Source organism: Aulonocara sp. 'chitande type north' Nkhata Bay, linkage group LG15 (genome assembly GCF_057382095.1).
Source record: "Aulonocara sp. 'chitande type north' Nkhata Bay isolate Kocher_YH1m ecotype deep benthic linkage group LG15, A_spYH_male_GT1.1, whole genome shotgun sequence".
Classification (NCBI taxonomy): domain Eukaryota; kingdom Metazoa; phylum Chordata; class Actinopteri; order Cichliformes; family Cichlidae; genus Aulonocara; species Aulonocara sp. 'chitande type north' Nkhata Bay.
Window position 1 is genome coordinate 3,667,166 of NC_141358.1, and position 15,855 is coordinate 3,683,020.

The following is a 15,855-nucleotide window of genomic DNA, read 5'->3' on the forward strand; positions in this document are numbered from 1 at the left end:
TGTTTTAGAATTGTTAGCTCTTAATTTGGTACAGATTAAAATCCTCTCGAAACCCTAAACACTGACCAGAGGATTGTCCAGGCTCCTGTTCTTCATGTTATCTGCCTAATAAAAGCTAGACTGACACCTCTTGCTACTTTTCTGCCATCTAATTACACAGAATATTAGTAGTTTAGCCTCTGTTAGCTTGCTGAATAGCATTAGCACTTAGCATTATTTACGAAGCCTTTGCTACTAGACTTTACCTGAAATGTATCCATAAATGTCTTCTGCCAGCATTTTGAAACAGCTCGAGTGCAGTCTTTGTTCTCCACAACTGCAGGCTTTGTAAACTATCCTTTCTGGCAAGATAACATTTAGAATTTTTTACTCTGGAAAAAATGTTGTATGCACCTGAAATTTCTTAGCTTAGCAAAGTACCCAAGGTCAGCTAATCTACAGCACATCTATGTCTACTCTCTCCCTACCTGCAAAGGCTGCTGCTTATTGGAGCCAGTGGCAGAGTTATAGAATTATATTGAAAAGAAAAAAAACTCTACTCAGACATTCCTTATTGTTGTGAAGCAGCAACACCAAGATTTCTCATTTATGTAGTAACTTCCAGGAGGCCTTACCAAGATCGTCTATTTTGAGTTACTTTAGCACTACCAAAGATTACATCAGCTGCAATCTTCAGAAATTAATATTACATTTGACATAAATTACTTGTAAAATATTAGAGAGGAAAATATATAATATTACTTAAAATATAAAAAAGACAACATTATATTCATGTTATAAAAATGGAACAGTGATTTTGATATTGGCAAAATATAAGTTAAATCACAAAAGGCATGAATTAACTCTAGTCATGCTCGCAGAAATGATAGTACAATGTATTCAACATTAATAAAATGGGTTAGCAATGATTTAATACACTGAATTTCCACAAAATACTTTTAAAATGTTTGAAAAAAAATTAGTATCCTGTTTTGACTTGTCCTTGTGTCAGAAGAAGTCTTCGGTAGATTATGTGGTTTCGATGAACTGTAGTTATTTTTATTTTTTTCAGATCTTCGTGCTTACATTTTTTTTACATGAGGTAATTTGAGAGGCTTTGTTTTTAGACACAATGTGGGACAGGAGATGGTTTGACATACAGAGGCATTCTTCAGAACTGATAGGAGGTAAAAAACAGAATTCCCCCTGGAGACATGACAGCTACAACTACAAATAACGTTTAGCATTTTGCTGCTGGCCTTTACTGGATCACAAGACATTATATAGCTGGGAGAGATGCATAAATACATGGGGGGGGCACAGAGGCTGATTGGTTTTAATTCATTTATTTGCATATAGAGACAGTAATAATGAAAATAAACTTTACTGATATCTTGTTTTTTGTGCGCAGTGGAGTGTAATTAATTTGATCTCAAGTATCAAACTCCAAATATTTTCCCTTTCTGTTGGTGAAAAGAGTACAAAACCTTCAATAAACTTTTACATTTACCAACCATCCATTTACACAATAGCTGATAAACTGAAATGTTTTAAGAAAAAAAAAGCAATTTTAAAACTATGTTGCAGTTTTTTCCACATTCCATGACCCTTTTATCTTTGAAGGCAAAAAATCTCAACATGTAGAGATTTGGAACATTTTTCCTTTAAAAAGAAGATCTTTAGAAAAAAAAATTTTTTTTTCCGTACATGCTCACTCCTGTGCTGTAATGCTGGCATCAGTGCATTTTTTCGTGATAAATCACAGTGATACACACGAGGTATACACAGTGGCATCTGTGGCTCAACATGCTGGTTAAGGGAATAGCATAACAGATCTCAAATCATCCCCTGTAGACGCCTGCATGCATGTGATGCTTCGGGGCCCTTTACGGTCACGTTTAATTGCATTTTGGGTAGTGCTAAGCATGATTTTTCAAACCCCAGGTTTAAATTTGTGAATTTTCCCAAATGTATCCAAGAAGTTCACAAAAAAAAATGCAAAGCACGAAGCCCTCAAAACGAACATCACCCAACTGAAAAATGGATGCTTTAGCTGAAAAAACAGCCCAACAAGATAACAGCAGAAGAAAAGGTAAACAGCCAAATGGAAACAAAGGGCAAATAAGGGCAAAGCAAACACCTCCGAAATGAGACACGAACCGCTGTTTCCTGTTTGATAAAATGGCCGCATGTGACTATGATATGAGAGCGTGTTGGAAAACCCAACTATACCACAAATCTAAGAGAAGCCCGTCAGCTTTAAAGCTTTCTAAGTTATATCTCGTTTATTTAATCCATATGAGCTGAAGTGTGAAAATGACTGCCCAAGCTCCCCGTTTTTCCGCTGTGCTGAGTTTTTCTGTTAACCAAGTGCACAATTTCCTGGCTTTAGCCTCATATTTGATGAACAAATATGTACACTACCTTTCGACCCCGAGTTAGATAAGAAAAATGTAAATCTGTGGTCCAACTTTACCCCCCCGTAACACAACTTTAGTGAACTAGCACTAATTACATGCAATCGTTGTTGTAGTCTCTCTTGTTGCCTCTGCTTTGTTCCTGAAATAGGGGAACAGAATTGATCGTTTATATAGAAAAGGTGTTCATTAATAGTAACTCAGATCACGAAGGTCTTCTCCTTTGTGACATGCAAGAGGCGAGTTTTATAGTAAGGTAATTAGATTGGAAGGACTTGTGTTCCATTCAAGGCCATGCTGGTGTCTTCCTGTGGGCTGTTAGTTAAGCGGGACTGGCTTCTTGGCTCCAGTGGGCAGAAGCCAGCTGGGAATCATTACTACTGCTGAAAGAATATTTCACCCCTTCACAGAATGGTAGACCGAGATATACACACAATAACAAGGGGCGCATGCATGCAAACACATATAGGGCACATGGAATGCCACATAGATACACATACATCACAAAACCGAGGCACAGAAGCAACATTGCAAAAGATATGTCTGTCAATGCAGACGGCTCATCCATTTGCAAAAGGATGTGCTCTTTAATACAAGTCAGGACAAACACTACATTTCAGCATGTTCGCCATATTAAAGCTCACATTTTCACATCATTTTATAATGCCTACATTGTTTTAATTACGCACATTTCGCTCACATGTCACAAGTCAATTTGCTATTTAGCGCCGCTGAATAGCAAATTGGCTCTGTGGACAAAGTGTCCCTGTGGGTATAAGTGAAACTCATTTGGATGTAAAACCTCCAACGAACCGGTGATATCTGCCGTTTGCTCCTCATGTCTGAGACAATACGTGAAAATATTCAGGATGTTTCTATTTTAGGACATTGTAAAAGTATGAGTACAAAAACATTTACACCCATAAATTGTGACCGTGTGATGCAATTCAAGTCTCGTCTCAATTCTTTGTAGTTTCGCTTGCTGTTTCAGTAGATTGCTGTAAAACTGATTGGGTAATTTTAGGAAAAAAATTAATTGCTTGGGTTTGTTAGAAAGCTCAGTTTTCTAGGTTAAGAGTGTTTAGAAACCTGCTCCGTGTGAAAATGTTGACACGGGCGAGCGTTTTACTCATTCACGTGGCGGCTACAGGTGGCTAAACTTTGAAAACAACTGGAGGTTGTAAAAACCGCCTTCATGAATGACGTATTTGCCCATTTTAGAGGGAAGGACATTTTCAACAAACCTTGTGCGAATCCACTAACTCAATTTCTCAATTTGTTTGTGAAAGTGGTTTTTGAGTTCTCGTATTATTTCTGTTGGAATTTTCCCTTCATCACCCCCACCCGGTGACGCCGCCGCTACTGGGTCCTTTTTTTTAAGTTTTAAGTTTATGTTTTGTCTGTTTTTCGCGCTTCTGTGTCATGGTAAAATGGGTAGGAGATGGAACAAGAGATTAAAGTGGATGTAATTTTTGCCTGAAAATTGAAATGCATGTGATAAAGACAAAGACAAAACAACAAAAACAAAGTGCGATTCTGTTTTCTTTCCACGCTGCGTGCAGTTCTACTTTTTCCACTTCTTTTCCTCTCCTCCCTCCTTCAATCCCCTTTTCCATCTCACTCCGACTTTCTTGCATCTTCTTTCAACCACAAGCACGACTGAGTGTCATCCATTTGTCATCATCACGTGATAGACAGCAGACCCCACAAGTGTGTTCAAAGACCCCCAAAACACACACACGCACACACACACACACACACACAGGCGCTGGGACCAGTTAGGAGCTGATAGCGATGAGTCAGGCTTAGAGAAATGGCACAGAGGGCTTAGCTAATGCACTTTATGGAGCTCCCTTTTTCTTTTTATTCTCCCCTTTTACTTTATATCGTTCCCTCTTTCTCCCTCTTTGTCCTAGAACCTGAGCCAAAGTCATAGCTCTTTACTGACGGAGAGGTCTTGCCAGTTATTTTTCACAGCGTGTCCTCCGTGCCCTGGCTGGGATAGCTTGCCTCATGGTGGTAACATTCTCCCTCAGTCGTGCTACATGAGAGCCTCCTCCACTCATGCATTGCTGTGCAGCTGGACCTAGTCAGTGTGTGTGTGTGCGTGTCTGTGATCAAGTTGTTGGAGATACCCGATCCCTTATATTGTTCATTTGACCCACATAGCAAAAGGCATGAGGGTCAGGGTGGAGTACCCAGATAGCATGTACAGGTGCTTAGTGTGTGCGTGAGAGAAAAAGAAAGACAGGGAAAAGAGAGAAAACACGCAGACAAGTGAAGAGATTAAAAAAAGAAAGGAGGCCATAGTAAAACACATCATAATAAATATTTATATATATTTTGTGTGTGGCTCTGAGTTTGCCACAATTTAAAAAGAGTGCTGTTTCTTTAAAATCCCATCTGAGGCTGTCAGGCATTTCAGCTGGTCATATTGGCTGCAGACTCATACACACACACACAGATGTATATGGTTAGCAGGCTAAAGCTGGTTTGAGTTAGCATGGAGCCAGCCACACTGTGTGAGAGCCTTACCCCCTGCCTACTACTGCCACCCTCCACAGTCTCTCCACTTATTTCTTTCTTTCCATCTCCCTCTTTCTTTACCCACCTATGTGTGACTGTCAGCGGGGGCTGTACTGTAGTTTACCGTCCAAACTCCCTATCTCCTGTGAAGCAGACACACACACACACACACACACACACAGGCTTCCACAGTTGATCTGCGTGGCCCTGTGTCTCCTGATTAGTCTGCTTCATGACAAACAAGCCATCAAGAGCAGAAAGGGAGTGCAGCACAGAAGAAGGAGGAGGACGACGACGAGCGAGAGGGATAGTTGGGAGAAGTGAGGAGGAGGAGGAAGAGGAGGAGGAGAGGAGCAGAGGTTTGTGGGGGGGCAAGGGGTGAGGTGAGGAGGCTGGGACCCCTGGGGACCCCTAGATCACAGCCATGCTAATGAGAAGCTGCTTTGCCAGCAGCAGAGGTGTCAGCTAACCCCTGACAGGTGCACACATGCGTACTCCCAGGGCTTGTGCAGGCGTGTGCACGGGCATCAGAGGCAGTGTGAGTGCGTGCACAGAGGTGGAGAGGAGAGGAGGGGCTGCAGGGGCGCAGGTTTGTGTCCCAGTGGCCTAGCCGGCGGGCGGCTTTGTTCTGTATGCAAATCTGTCGCTGTGGCGTTCTGTCGCCCTTGATGGAATGTTGGAGCAGTACAGCGAACGTGAACCCCAGGAATGCTGCAGTGTGTGGGTGTGTGTGTGTGTGTGAGACGTCGAGTATAGCACATCCTCTCTACCCCAGTTGTTTTCTTGTTAACAACCAAAAACCTGCACTGGGTTATTCTTTTTTGGGTTGTTTTACATTAAAACAACTTTGTTCTACACTTTTCATTCATGCTGTTTGGTTTGGTGCTGTCCAGAAGTTGACGGTCTGGAATTCATCGCTACTTATTTTCAGTTATGATTGTATTTCCCTGAGCTTTCTGAGAGTTAATTTGGCATCAGCGAGGATTCATTAGCATCCACTCGCTGTTCTCACTCAGCAGAGAGGCTCCTGTTTGCCCCTCTCGTTGAAGGCTGAGCCTGTGGAATTCTGTTATCCTTCTGTGGTCTTATTATAAGTCCGTGTGGATTAGCACACCCGATAAAGGCCTCATAATGTAAGTGTAATGTAAATGGAGGAAGCCCATGCTTTGAAATATAAATCAGACAAGCTGGAGAGATGGAATATGTGAATTAAACACAACTCCATATGTCTCCGCCATACACCTGGTGTCTACGTCAACCCTTACCAGCCAACTACACTGGCCATATGCAAGCAGTCAATGTCATGGCTCCCCTTCCTTCACTGGCATTTTGTTTGTACTTTTTAAGGCAAAATAATGGCTATAAAAGGCAATCTGGAAAGAATAAAATCTGATGTAAAGCTCAGATCTTAGTCCCCGAAGTCTGGGTTAATTGGCCTGGTGGTTTAGTAAAAAAAAAAAAAACAACCCAGGAGAGAAGGAGAGCATTATTACTGGCCCACCTCAGCTCCACGCATGTGCCAATGTTTTAATAACTTCCTCCAGGCCTCCTGGCCCTTAGCCCTTGTTTTGTTGCACAGGACAAAGAGTTGCCCTCCTAAGCTGGTCTCAGTTCTGTATTGTGTTCCTCTCTTTCATGGGAAAAGTCTGCTGGAGTGAACACCTGGGCTGGGAGTCTTTTCGAGGTGAATCCCATTACACTAGAACATTTACAAACCACACTATTGCTAGCAAAATGAAGAAGAAAAAAACAGCAAAATGCACTGTACCACATTACCGAATCCTGCTGTGACTCCATTTCATTTAACCTCTCTTCTCAGTCTCATTCACACACACGCTGAATGTGTGTGTGTGTGTAAAGGCTGCGTGTGTCTGTGCGCGCATGGCGTGCTGGAGTAAATTGGGCGATTAGGTCCAGCATCAGCGATCGCGTAGAGAGCAGAATGTAACTATTCTAACTGGTAGTTGACCTTGGCGGTCAGCGGTGGAGGGGTCCCTGCCTGTGTGTCAGGCAGACGACTATAATTACCACAAACTGAAGCATGACACGGCCCACCGTGATTCTTTAATGAAGGCTTTTATTGGCCGGAGCACTGTCGAGCGACGCTCTCTCAGCATGTGTGGAAGTCTTTATATAAGAGGAAAGAATGGAGAGAGGATGTCTGTAACATAACTTATTTGTGCAGCTGTGTGTGTCATGGCTCGTAGTCGGCGAGCAACAAGAAGGTAGTGCCCTGTGATGTTACTCATAAGGGAGGCTGCAGGCTTTGTTTTACCGCTCTCGTCCCTTTGGTGATTCCTAGATGTACCAACACTGGCATTGGTATCAGATTGATACTAGAATGATAGGATTGATACTTTGTTTCTATCCTGTGAGTTCACTGAATTGTGTTAGATTGTGTTATTCACCTCATACACTACAAAAATGTCTGATTTTTCTTTTTGCTGTCTTTCAAGTTTATTTTATTTATAGTTTATGACATGTTTAGCCACAGTCCTTTAGAGACAGGCTCCCAAAAAAACGCAGTTTCAAAATATATGAAAAGCTGTGTTTTGTTGTGTTAATTAATTATTATTAAAGTAAAAATCACATTGATTTAAAATGAGTTCAGAACTCGCAAATCATTGATTCATCTCATAAGTCATGACACACTGATCTCCATTACATAAGCTGGCTTTATGGGTTAAAAGTAACAGTATTGGTATCGATATTGACAACACCGGTGCCGTATTTACTTGATACCAAAATTGGCAGCACAGCACTTGCTTTCTATTCTTTTCCCCTGTCTCGGTTTCCCCCCTCCCCCACCCGGCTTGCTTCCTTCCTTGCTTGCTTGTTTGGGAAGTTGATGAAATTTGTCTTTGGCCGTCATTAGGCAGCAGCCATCAGCTGCCACTCTATTAGCTGCCACGCTTCCTTTAACAGCATATGGCACGGCTGTGTAAGATATGACAAGATGCAAATGTGTTGTTGTAACGGTGGGGGGCTGGAAGGTTGTGGGACTGGTGTTGTTTGATTGGATAACTTGTACTGATGAGGCCTTGTGCGCTGACAAAAATGTAGACAAAACTGGAAAAAAAGAAATCACCAGTCCTTCTCTTAAACTCACATTTTCATCTAATATTGATCCTTGTGCATTGATGAGATTATTCAGTCTATACACCTAACTTGCTCCCTGGGGACATGTAAGCAGCCCCCGTGTGTGCGTATGTGTGCTGTCTGTGTGTATGCGTACGTGCACGCGTGTTTAGCCAAGCACGTCTGGCCCTTAAAGTCCCTCCACCTCTCTTCTTACCCCCTCTCCTCCTCCTCCTCCTTTCCCCTTCCCTCTCTCGCTCTCTTCTCCCCGTCCAAGCTGTTAAGCTGTCCAGCTCTCTGCTGCCAAGCGGCCGTGTGAAGCTTAGCCAAACTAAACACGGGCAGGCAGCCCGCCACTCGCCCCACACATACACACAGGCGTACGCAAAAAAAATACATCCACATACATGTCCGCACACACGTTCACAAACACACGCTCGAGCATACGCATTAAGTAGCGGGAGTCAGGTCGTGTCCCACCCCACACAAATAGCGAGAGCGATGGCTACACCAGAGCACCACTAATAGCAGAGAAAAACAGACAGAATCAGTAAATGAGCCCCTCATTAACTCTTTCTGACCCTCTCTCCCCTGGGGAAAGCCAAACCAATCACACCGCCAAATCAGCTTCCTGTACTAGACACTGATCCAACATCAGCTTTCGCTCATCTGTTCTCCACAGCGCGAGTGTATGTGTGAATCTGTGCGAGTGTGTACAGAGGTGTAGAGAGAAGGGAGACGATGAGTGAAAAAGGAAATGGGAAAAAGGGGAAATGTGTGTTTTATATTCGTCAGCCAATGGTTCAGGACTGCTTTCTTGATCACACAAAACTTTGAGCGCTACTAACTTCCCCGTCTTTGTTTTGTCCCTGGCGGGCTTCAAACTTTGGGACCACCGTACCAACTCGACTCCGCTCGCGGTAGCCACTGATGATAAAGTAGATGCAGATGGTTTGTGAGCAAACACGAGAAATGTGGAAATGCCTCTCCAGCACGAGCCTGTGTTGAATTAGATGAATCTCTACGAAGGCCCTTTTTATGAGTCACAAGCAGGCTGACAGGGCCACGCCACAGTGACTGATAGATTCATTTGGCATTATTAAGTCTCAACATTTAAAGGGCCAATTTGTCAGTGTGTGGCATATAGCTCTGTGCGTGTGTTTGCATGCGGAGTCACAACAGATCACTTTACTGCTGTTATTACATCCGTGACGTAGAGCTTTATTTAATGTGGATACAGTGTCGGCTCTTGCTGTTTACACGTCGTCTCGCTCTTCCTTCCTTCCTTTTGAGTGGCTTTCTTTCTCTAGTTCCACATCTCACCTCCCTTCCCCAGCTGCCGCCCCCACCTCCCTTCTTCCCCCTTTTCCACTGCTGCCTACCCTTTCTTCATATGGAAATGACAAAGTAGACGAGATGGATCTGTATATTAAAGCCAAGCTGACATTAGAATTAGCATAATATGCTATGGCCTAAGGGCAATACCTGCCACCTACACTAGCCTGTAGACACATGCCCTGACTGCACATGTATTTCATACACTACACACACAGAGACAACACAAAAGCCCACAGAAGACACTCACACTCACACACCGAAAAACAATGCGCAGTTCATTTGCTTGTGTTTAATAAAATATTATGGGTTGGTTTAGTTGTCGAAGGAAAAAAATGATTTTTGAGTTTCTTGTTTCATCACTGATGGTGATTTTTTTCCTCTCTTGGTCCACAGAAAAAGATGAGCCATCCAGCTACATCTGTACTACGTGTAAGCAGACCTTCACCAGTGCCTGGTTTCTGCTTCAGCACGCCCAGCACACCCATGGCATCCGCATTTACCTGGACAACCACCCAGTCAACTGCTCCCTCACTCCCCGCATGGCTCTTCCTCCACCCCCAGGAGCTGACGCCTTGCCCCGTTCCCCTCTCCCCACTTTCCTTGGTGATGCCAGCAACCCATTCCACCTCCTCCGCATGGCTGGACCCCAGCTCAGGGATCACCCCCATCCTCCGGGTTACATGGAGACGCGGCTGCCCGCGACACCGCCCTTTGTCAGCCCACCGCCTCCCCCAAGACCACCTCGTGAGCGGCTGGGCCCAGAGGAAATGGGGCTGCTGTCACAGCACCCCAGTGCCTTCGAGAGGGTGATGCGAATGACCCCCATGGAGCACCCGCCCATGGACTTCTCCCGTCGGCTGAGGGAACTGGCAGGCAACACAACCAACAACGGTGGACCCACGCCTCCTCTCTCACCCAACCGTGTGCCACCCATGCATCGCCTCCTGAGTCCCACGCTTTTCCAGCCCGGATCCCAGCTCTCGCCGTTTCTTACCTATCCCCCTCAGCCACCCACCTCTCAGGGGGGACACGGCTCTTCAAGCCCTCCTGACACACAGGGTCAGAACCAGGCCCCGGGGAAATCGAAATCCTGCGAGTTCTGTGGCAAGATTTTCAAGTTCCAGAGCAACCTGATCGTCCACAGACGCAGTCACACAGGTGAGAGGCCGTACAAGTGTCATCTATGTGATCACGCCTGCTCTCAGGCCAGCAAGCTTAAAAGGCACATGAAGACACATATGCACAACAAGTCTGGGGCCATAACCGGCTCACCAGAACAGGGAAATAGAGGGGAGGGGGGAGAGGGTGAAGAGAAGAATAGGGAGGGAGATGCAAGAGGAATGGGGATGGACAATGAGGAGGAGGAGGAAGAAGAGGAAGAAGAAGAGGAGGAGGAAGAGGAAGAGGAGGAAGAACTGCAAAATGGCAGTCGGCCAGATTCCAACTTAAGCGAGGACTCCCAAGAGTTCACCCAGAACAGAGAAAATGGCTCAAGACAGTCTCCCAGTGAGAAGCCCCCGAGTGGGGATAGAGTAAACGACAGTGGTGGGGTGGGCATCATGCACCCCTACAACCATCTGGACAATCACCTTAGACTTAACCCTAACAAGAGAAGCTTGGAGAGACAACCTAACGGCGACGGCGGAGAGGGGGTTGAAGGAGAACGAGAACGAGAAAATGAGAGGGAACCTGACAGACAGCGAGAGGAGCAGGAGGACCAGAGGCCTGTGATGAATGGCAGAATCAGCGTATCTGAAGCAGAGTGCTTTCCCGGGCTGTTCCAGAGGCGGCCCACCCCCATCACCAGCCCGAGCCCCTCCAACAACAAGAGGATCAAGATCGAGAAAGAACAGCTGGAGATTCCCCCGACCATACCTCTCATTTCCCCGGAAAACGTCTACTCTCAGCTGCTGGCTGGCTACGCTGCTTCGCGCCACTTCATCAGAGAACCTTTCTTGGGATTCACTGACTCCCGTCAGTCGCCGTTTGCCACCTCCTCGGAGCACTCCTCTTCAGAAACGGGAAGCCTCCGTTTCTCCACCCCACCTGGGGAGCTAATGGAAGGCGGGAGTGCCTCAGGGCGCAGTGGCAGCAGCACCCCACACCTCCTGCGGGGACCCGGACCTGGCAGGCCTCCAAGCTCCAAAGAGAGGAGGAATGACACCTGTGAGTTCTGCGGCAAGGTGTTCAAGAACTGCAGCAACCTGACGGTGCACCGACGCAGCCACACGGGGGAACGGCCCTACAAGTGTGACCTGTGCAGCTACGCCTGCGCCCAGAGCTCCAAGCTGACGCGCCATATGAAGACCCACGGGCAATATGGAAAAGAGGTATACCGTTGCGACATCTGCCACATGCCCTTCAGTGTCTACAGCACACTGGAGAAACACATGAAGAAATGGCATGGTGAACACTTGATGGCCAGCGAGGTCAAATTGGAGCAAGCAGACAGAAGTTAAGCCAGCAACCATTAGTTACACAGCATACAGTGTACCCAAACACACACACACACACACACACACACACACACACACACACACACACACACACACACACACACACAAAATCCTTATAACCACTTTCTGCAATGGGGCTTGGCTGGATAATCTCTCTAGAAAATGTTTTGATTGATGATTGATGTTCATCCTTTTTTCTTTCTTCTTTCTTTTCCTCGTCACAGAAACTGCCACCTGAGAATATAAACAAAGGGAAACTTTAATGAGAACTTGCCTAGAATGCCTAACTAGGTGTTTCTTGGCAAACCGTCTGAGGATTTTATCAGTTAGGAATCCATGGAGCCTTTCTACTGTGCAATAATTTCTGTATTTATTGGATTTTTGTAATGATATTTGGCATGTGCAGGTACATCTTTGTGGGATTTCATATGGAGTTAGTTTTGAAATGTGCTTAAAAAAAATAGAATTTTCTTTACAAAAATGTGATAAAAGAAGTCACCCTTAATACAAATTTTCATTCTTTTTTCCTGTAAGGAAGCTTATTATCAAGTGAGAATAAATTTGTGTGAAGCAGATAGCTTTTAAAAGTAAGATAAATAAATAAATAATTGTTTTCTATATTAACTGCAGCAGCGGACTACAATCCATTCCCTTCGTACAGGCTCAAAGCACTGAATGTCAGCCTGACAATAAAACAATATGGCGGATTTTTAAAAAAATCCAGCATTACCTTAGAGATCTGGTGAGTTCCTATTAATTTATTCAGGGAATTATTATTATTTTTTGTCCTTTTCAACATTGGCATGTGAATAATTTGAAAATGCAGTTACTGTATTGCTGTCCTTGCTTCACAAAGGACATAAATAAAGGTTGCACTTGATGGAGAAACCCTTAACTGATGCTCAGTACATTCCCAGTGTAGGTTAAAACCACCATATTTAATATGTTGAATAAATTGAGACTACTTGTGATTAATGTGAGAAGGAGAACAGTCCTGTTTATGGTTTGTAAATATATTATTTTTTTTTATATATGTAAAAGTAGCCCTGACTGACCATGAAATATGGCCGAGACTAAACAATCAGAAGACCAGCTGCTTGCGTCATCCACAGTATATGCTAAATGTAACTACCATACATTATTGCTTTATCAGACTGTCCGAGTACCCACGACCCCACCTGATGTGTGCTTTACTTAAAGGTAATTTGTTAATCCAAACCTGCTTCAACACTCTCTAAATCGTTCTCCATCTCCCACTCATGTCTGGCACGGCGACTCTCTCTGACCCAGGTCGACTTCCTGTGTTCCCCTCACGGCGCACAAAATGGTTTCAGATGAAATTCATATCAGTCCGTGTTGGGCGTGCGTTCTCCTCTCGGCGGCGCGCTCTAAGCCCTTCTCTGTGACGGCGTCTTTTCACAGTTCACTAGCTCAGATTCGTGTATTAGCGCTGCTTTTAAAGGGAAGCCTGTTCATTCGCCTCACAAAGTGATACGGGTTTAACTGTCAGTAACAGATTTTGAGACAGTGTGCGAGTTCGTGTCTTCTGGGGATTGGAGTTTTTATTTTCTGCATCGTTCATTCTGAAATGAATCTGTAATATATATATATATATATATATATATATAAAGAGAGGCTGAATGAGTTATGATAATTTTTAGCACAGCTGCACTAAGGGATGGCCGGCCGACCTTGAGTAGGGGGCTATTCTCAGAGCATAAAATGAAAGATTGGAACTGAGAAATGGAGATGCGAGAGAAAGAAATGGAGGGAGAGAGAGCAAGACCTTGACCAGGGAGAATAGTCATTCAAATGAAATTGGGAGCATATGAAAAGTGTATTTTTTTTCTGTAACCAAATGCACATCTACTCGCCACATCTTATAACAGACCATCAGAGTCAGACAGAGTGAGCGTGAGAGGGGAGGGAGACAGCAAAGCCACATGAAAGGAGATTGAGAATACATCTTTCATTTTACTACTGCAAATCTCAATCATCAAAAGCATTGTCACTTGAAGATTTGACCTCCCATTTTGGCCTATTTTCAGATTTTATCTGTGCCATTTAGTTTTTTAAAGAAACTGAACTACGCGGTACCTTGAATTCAAAGCGCTCTTTGTTTCTTTTAATGATTTTCGAAAAGGAACAAGCTGTCGAGCTCTTCATAAGCTATCCACTTACCTGCTAGTTTGACATATTTTATCAAATTGACTTGAAAAGCGAGACTGCCTGAAGAGCTACTTTCAGTTTGCTTACACGTGTTGACGCACGACTGCAAAAGAATCAAGGTTCTGTCGAGAACGCGCACGTTCCCCCGAAAGCCCAGTTTCAGACTTAGGCCAAAGTGAGTCGTGCAACTGGAAGAGTGGAGCCCTCACAGTGTCCCAAACACACACACACACACATGGACATTCAGTCTTACAATATGTTTACAGTGTTGAAGTATGCCATTAATGAAATACTCTGTGTAAGTGTTTAAAAATGATAATAAACTATTGTTTTCCTCCAATGTTTTCTCAAATGATTTGAATGCCATAGCAGTTTTTGTATGATTGTCCTGGTGGAGGGATTTTATCTACATGAATATATTTCTGTATGATTGCTTGTTCACTCTATGAACAGATTTTTTGGTTTATTTTTTAATGTAATATTGCAGAATCATGCCAGGTTATCATTTTTTTCTAACAGTGGTGCCATTATTGACTTTTGGTATCTTCATCTTTTTAAGTATTTTTTTTTTCACTTTTCTTTTTTTTTAATGAATTTGCTGTTTTTTGGTGAAGCTATGCTCCACGGGTGTAAAATAAAATGATTTTCAAAACTGAGAAAAACGAATACAGTGGTTTTGTGCAGGAATACTTTTATCGAATCATTTTATCAGACATTCATGGACTCCTTCTTCTTCTTCTTTTTTTTGGTGTTTATCCTCATGGTTGGTTGAAGGTCTTGTGCTAGCACATTAAAATGTAATTTTAAATACATTTTCATATTTCACTTTTCACAACTTTCACTTACACTCTTTGTACAAAATAGTTTCCTTGTTCTCTTTTTTTGGGGCGAGGGTGGGGGGAGGGGGGTGCATCCTTGTGAAAAAATAAGTGATTTCAGAACAGTACACATCTGCTGTTTTGAACATATATGTATTTTTGTAATGTGTTGAAAAATCAATACAAGAAAGCCAACACTTCAATAAATGTTGCAATTGCTCTATGATTGAAACAATTTTCCTCTCTGATTATTTCTTCTTCCTTTGACTCGGACGCAGCCGTGGAACAGCTACTGTGCGCGACTTTTAATTTTAGTGCACGTCTAAAATGTGAATAGTCATCCATTTTCGGAACTGCGGCAGGCATCTCTGTAAGGCATTAAGAAAAAGTTATTTTTTAAATCATTTCGCTGGGCCGACACACACGAGAAACTGACTTCTGCATACACTTATGTACAAACCAACAGAAGCAGCTGCTCATAATTTAGTATAACCTCATAATCTGATGTTGGTTCCAAGTGTGCTGCTGATCTGCAGATTGCAACATGAATGAAAACTATACAAAGCACACGCCAGCCAAACAGAAACCCAATTACTCTTACCTTTAATCTAAATGTTTATAGAAAGAAAGGTTTGATTCCACGGTCCAAAAACATGCACGATGGGTTAATCTGTGTCTTTAAAGTTGCTGTTTGTATATGAATGGTTGGACTTGATTGGACCTGTGCAGAGTGTGCAGCTGTAGGCTCCAGCCACCATTATGGCCCTGCATGGACTGATGAGCCAAAACATTATTCCTACTCCTCAGTGAATCTTTGCTTATCCTTATATGCTTTATTGCATTTTGTCAAAAAAAAAAACAAAAAAAAAAACACACCAAACTCTGGCCACCGATTACGGATATTACTGATGTGGTAAACTGTTAAAGCAAGGAGTCATGTCTTATGATCATATTTAAGTATGAAGTGAAACTGCTGGAACAGAAGACAAAAAAAGAAGGCCAGATCAGATAATCCATTCTGACTCACAACAACAGAAGACAAAACATATTCAAAAGGGTTATGACACTGTGCAT

General features: G+C 43.4%; 2 protein-coding genes across 6 annotated transcripts in view; one reads left to right on the plus strand and one right to left on the minus strand.

Moving 5' to 3' along the window:
* ccnk (cyclin K) overlaps positions 1 to 579 on the minus strand; it is a 34,506-nt gene extending 33,927 nt beyond the window's left edge. The window contains exons 1-2 of one of the 2 annotated variants that reach the window (XM_086265169.1): positions 468 to 579; positions 246 to 341 (exon numbers count right to left, since the gene is read on the minus strand). The gene's annotated coding sequence lies outside the window, so the exon portion shown is untranslated. Of the gene's footprint in view, positions 1 to 245; positions 355 to 467 lie in introns of those variants that run through there. The other variant, XM_086265167.1, reaches the window with a different exon arrangement.
* Positions 1 to 14,848, plus strand: part of bcl11bb (BCL11 transcription factor B b) — a 36,742-nt gene extending 21,894 nt beyond the window's left edge. For 3 of the 4 annotated variants that reach the window (XM_086265166.1, XM_086265163.1, XM_086265164.1), the window contains one exon: positions 9,732 to 14,848. In XM_086265166.1, coding sequence (XP_086121292.1) covers positions 9,732 to 11,797 — 2,066 coding nt within the window. In that variant the 3' untranslated portion in view covers positions 11,798 to 14,848. The remainder of the gene's footprint in view (positions 1 to 9,731) is intronic. The other variant, XM_086265165.1, reaches the window with a different exon arrangement.
* The last annotated feature ends 1,007 nt before the right edge of the window (positions 14,849 to 15,855 follow it).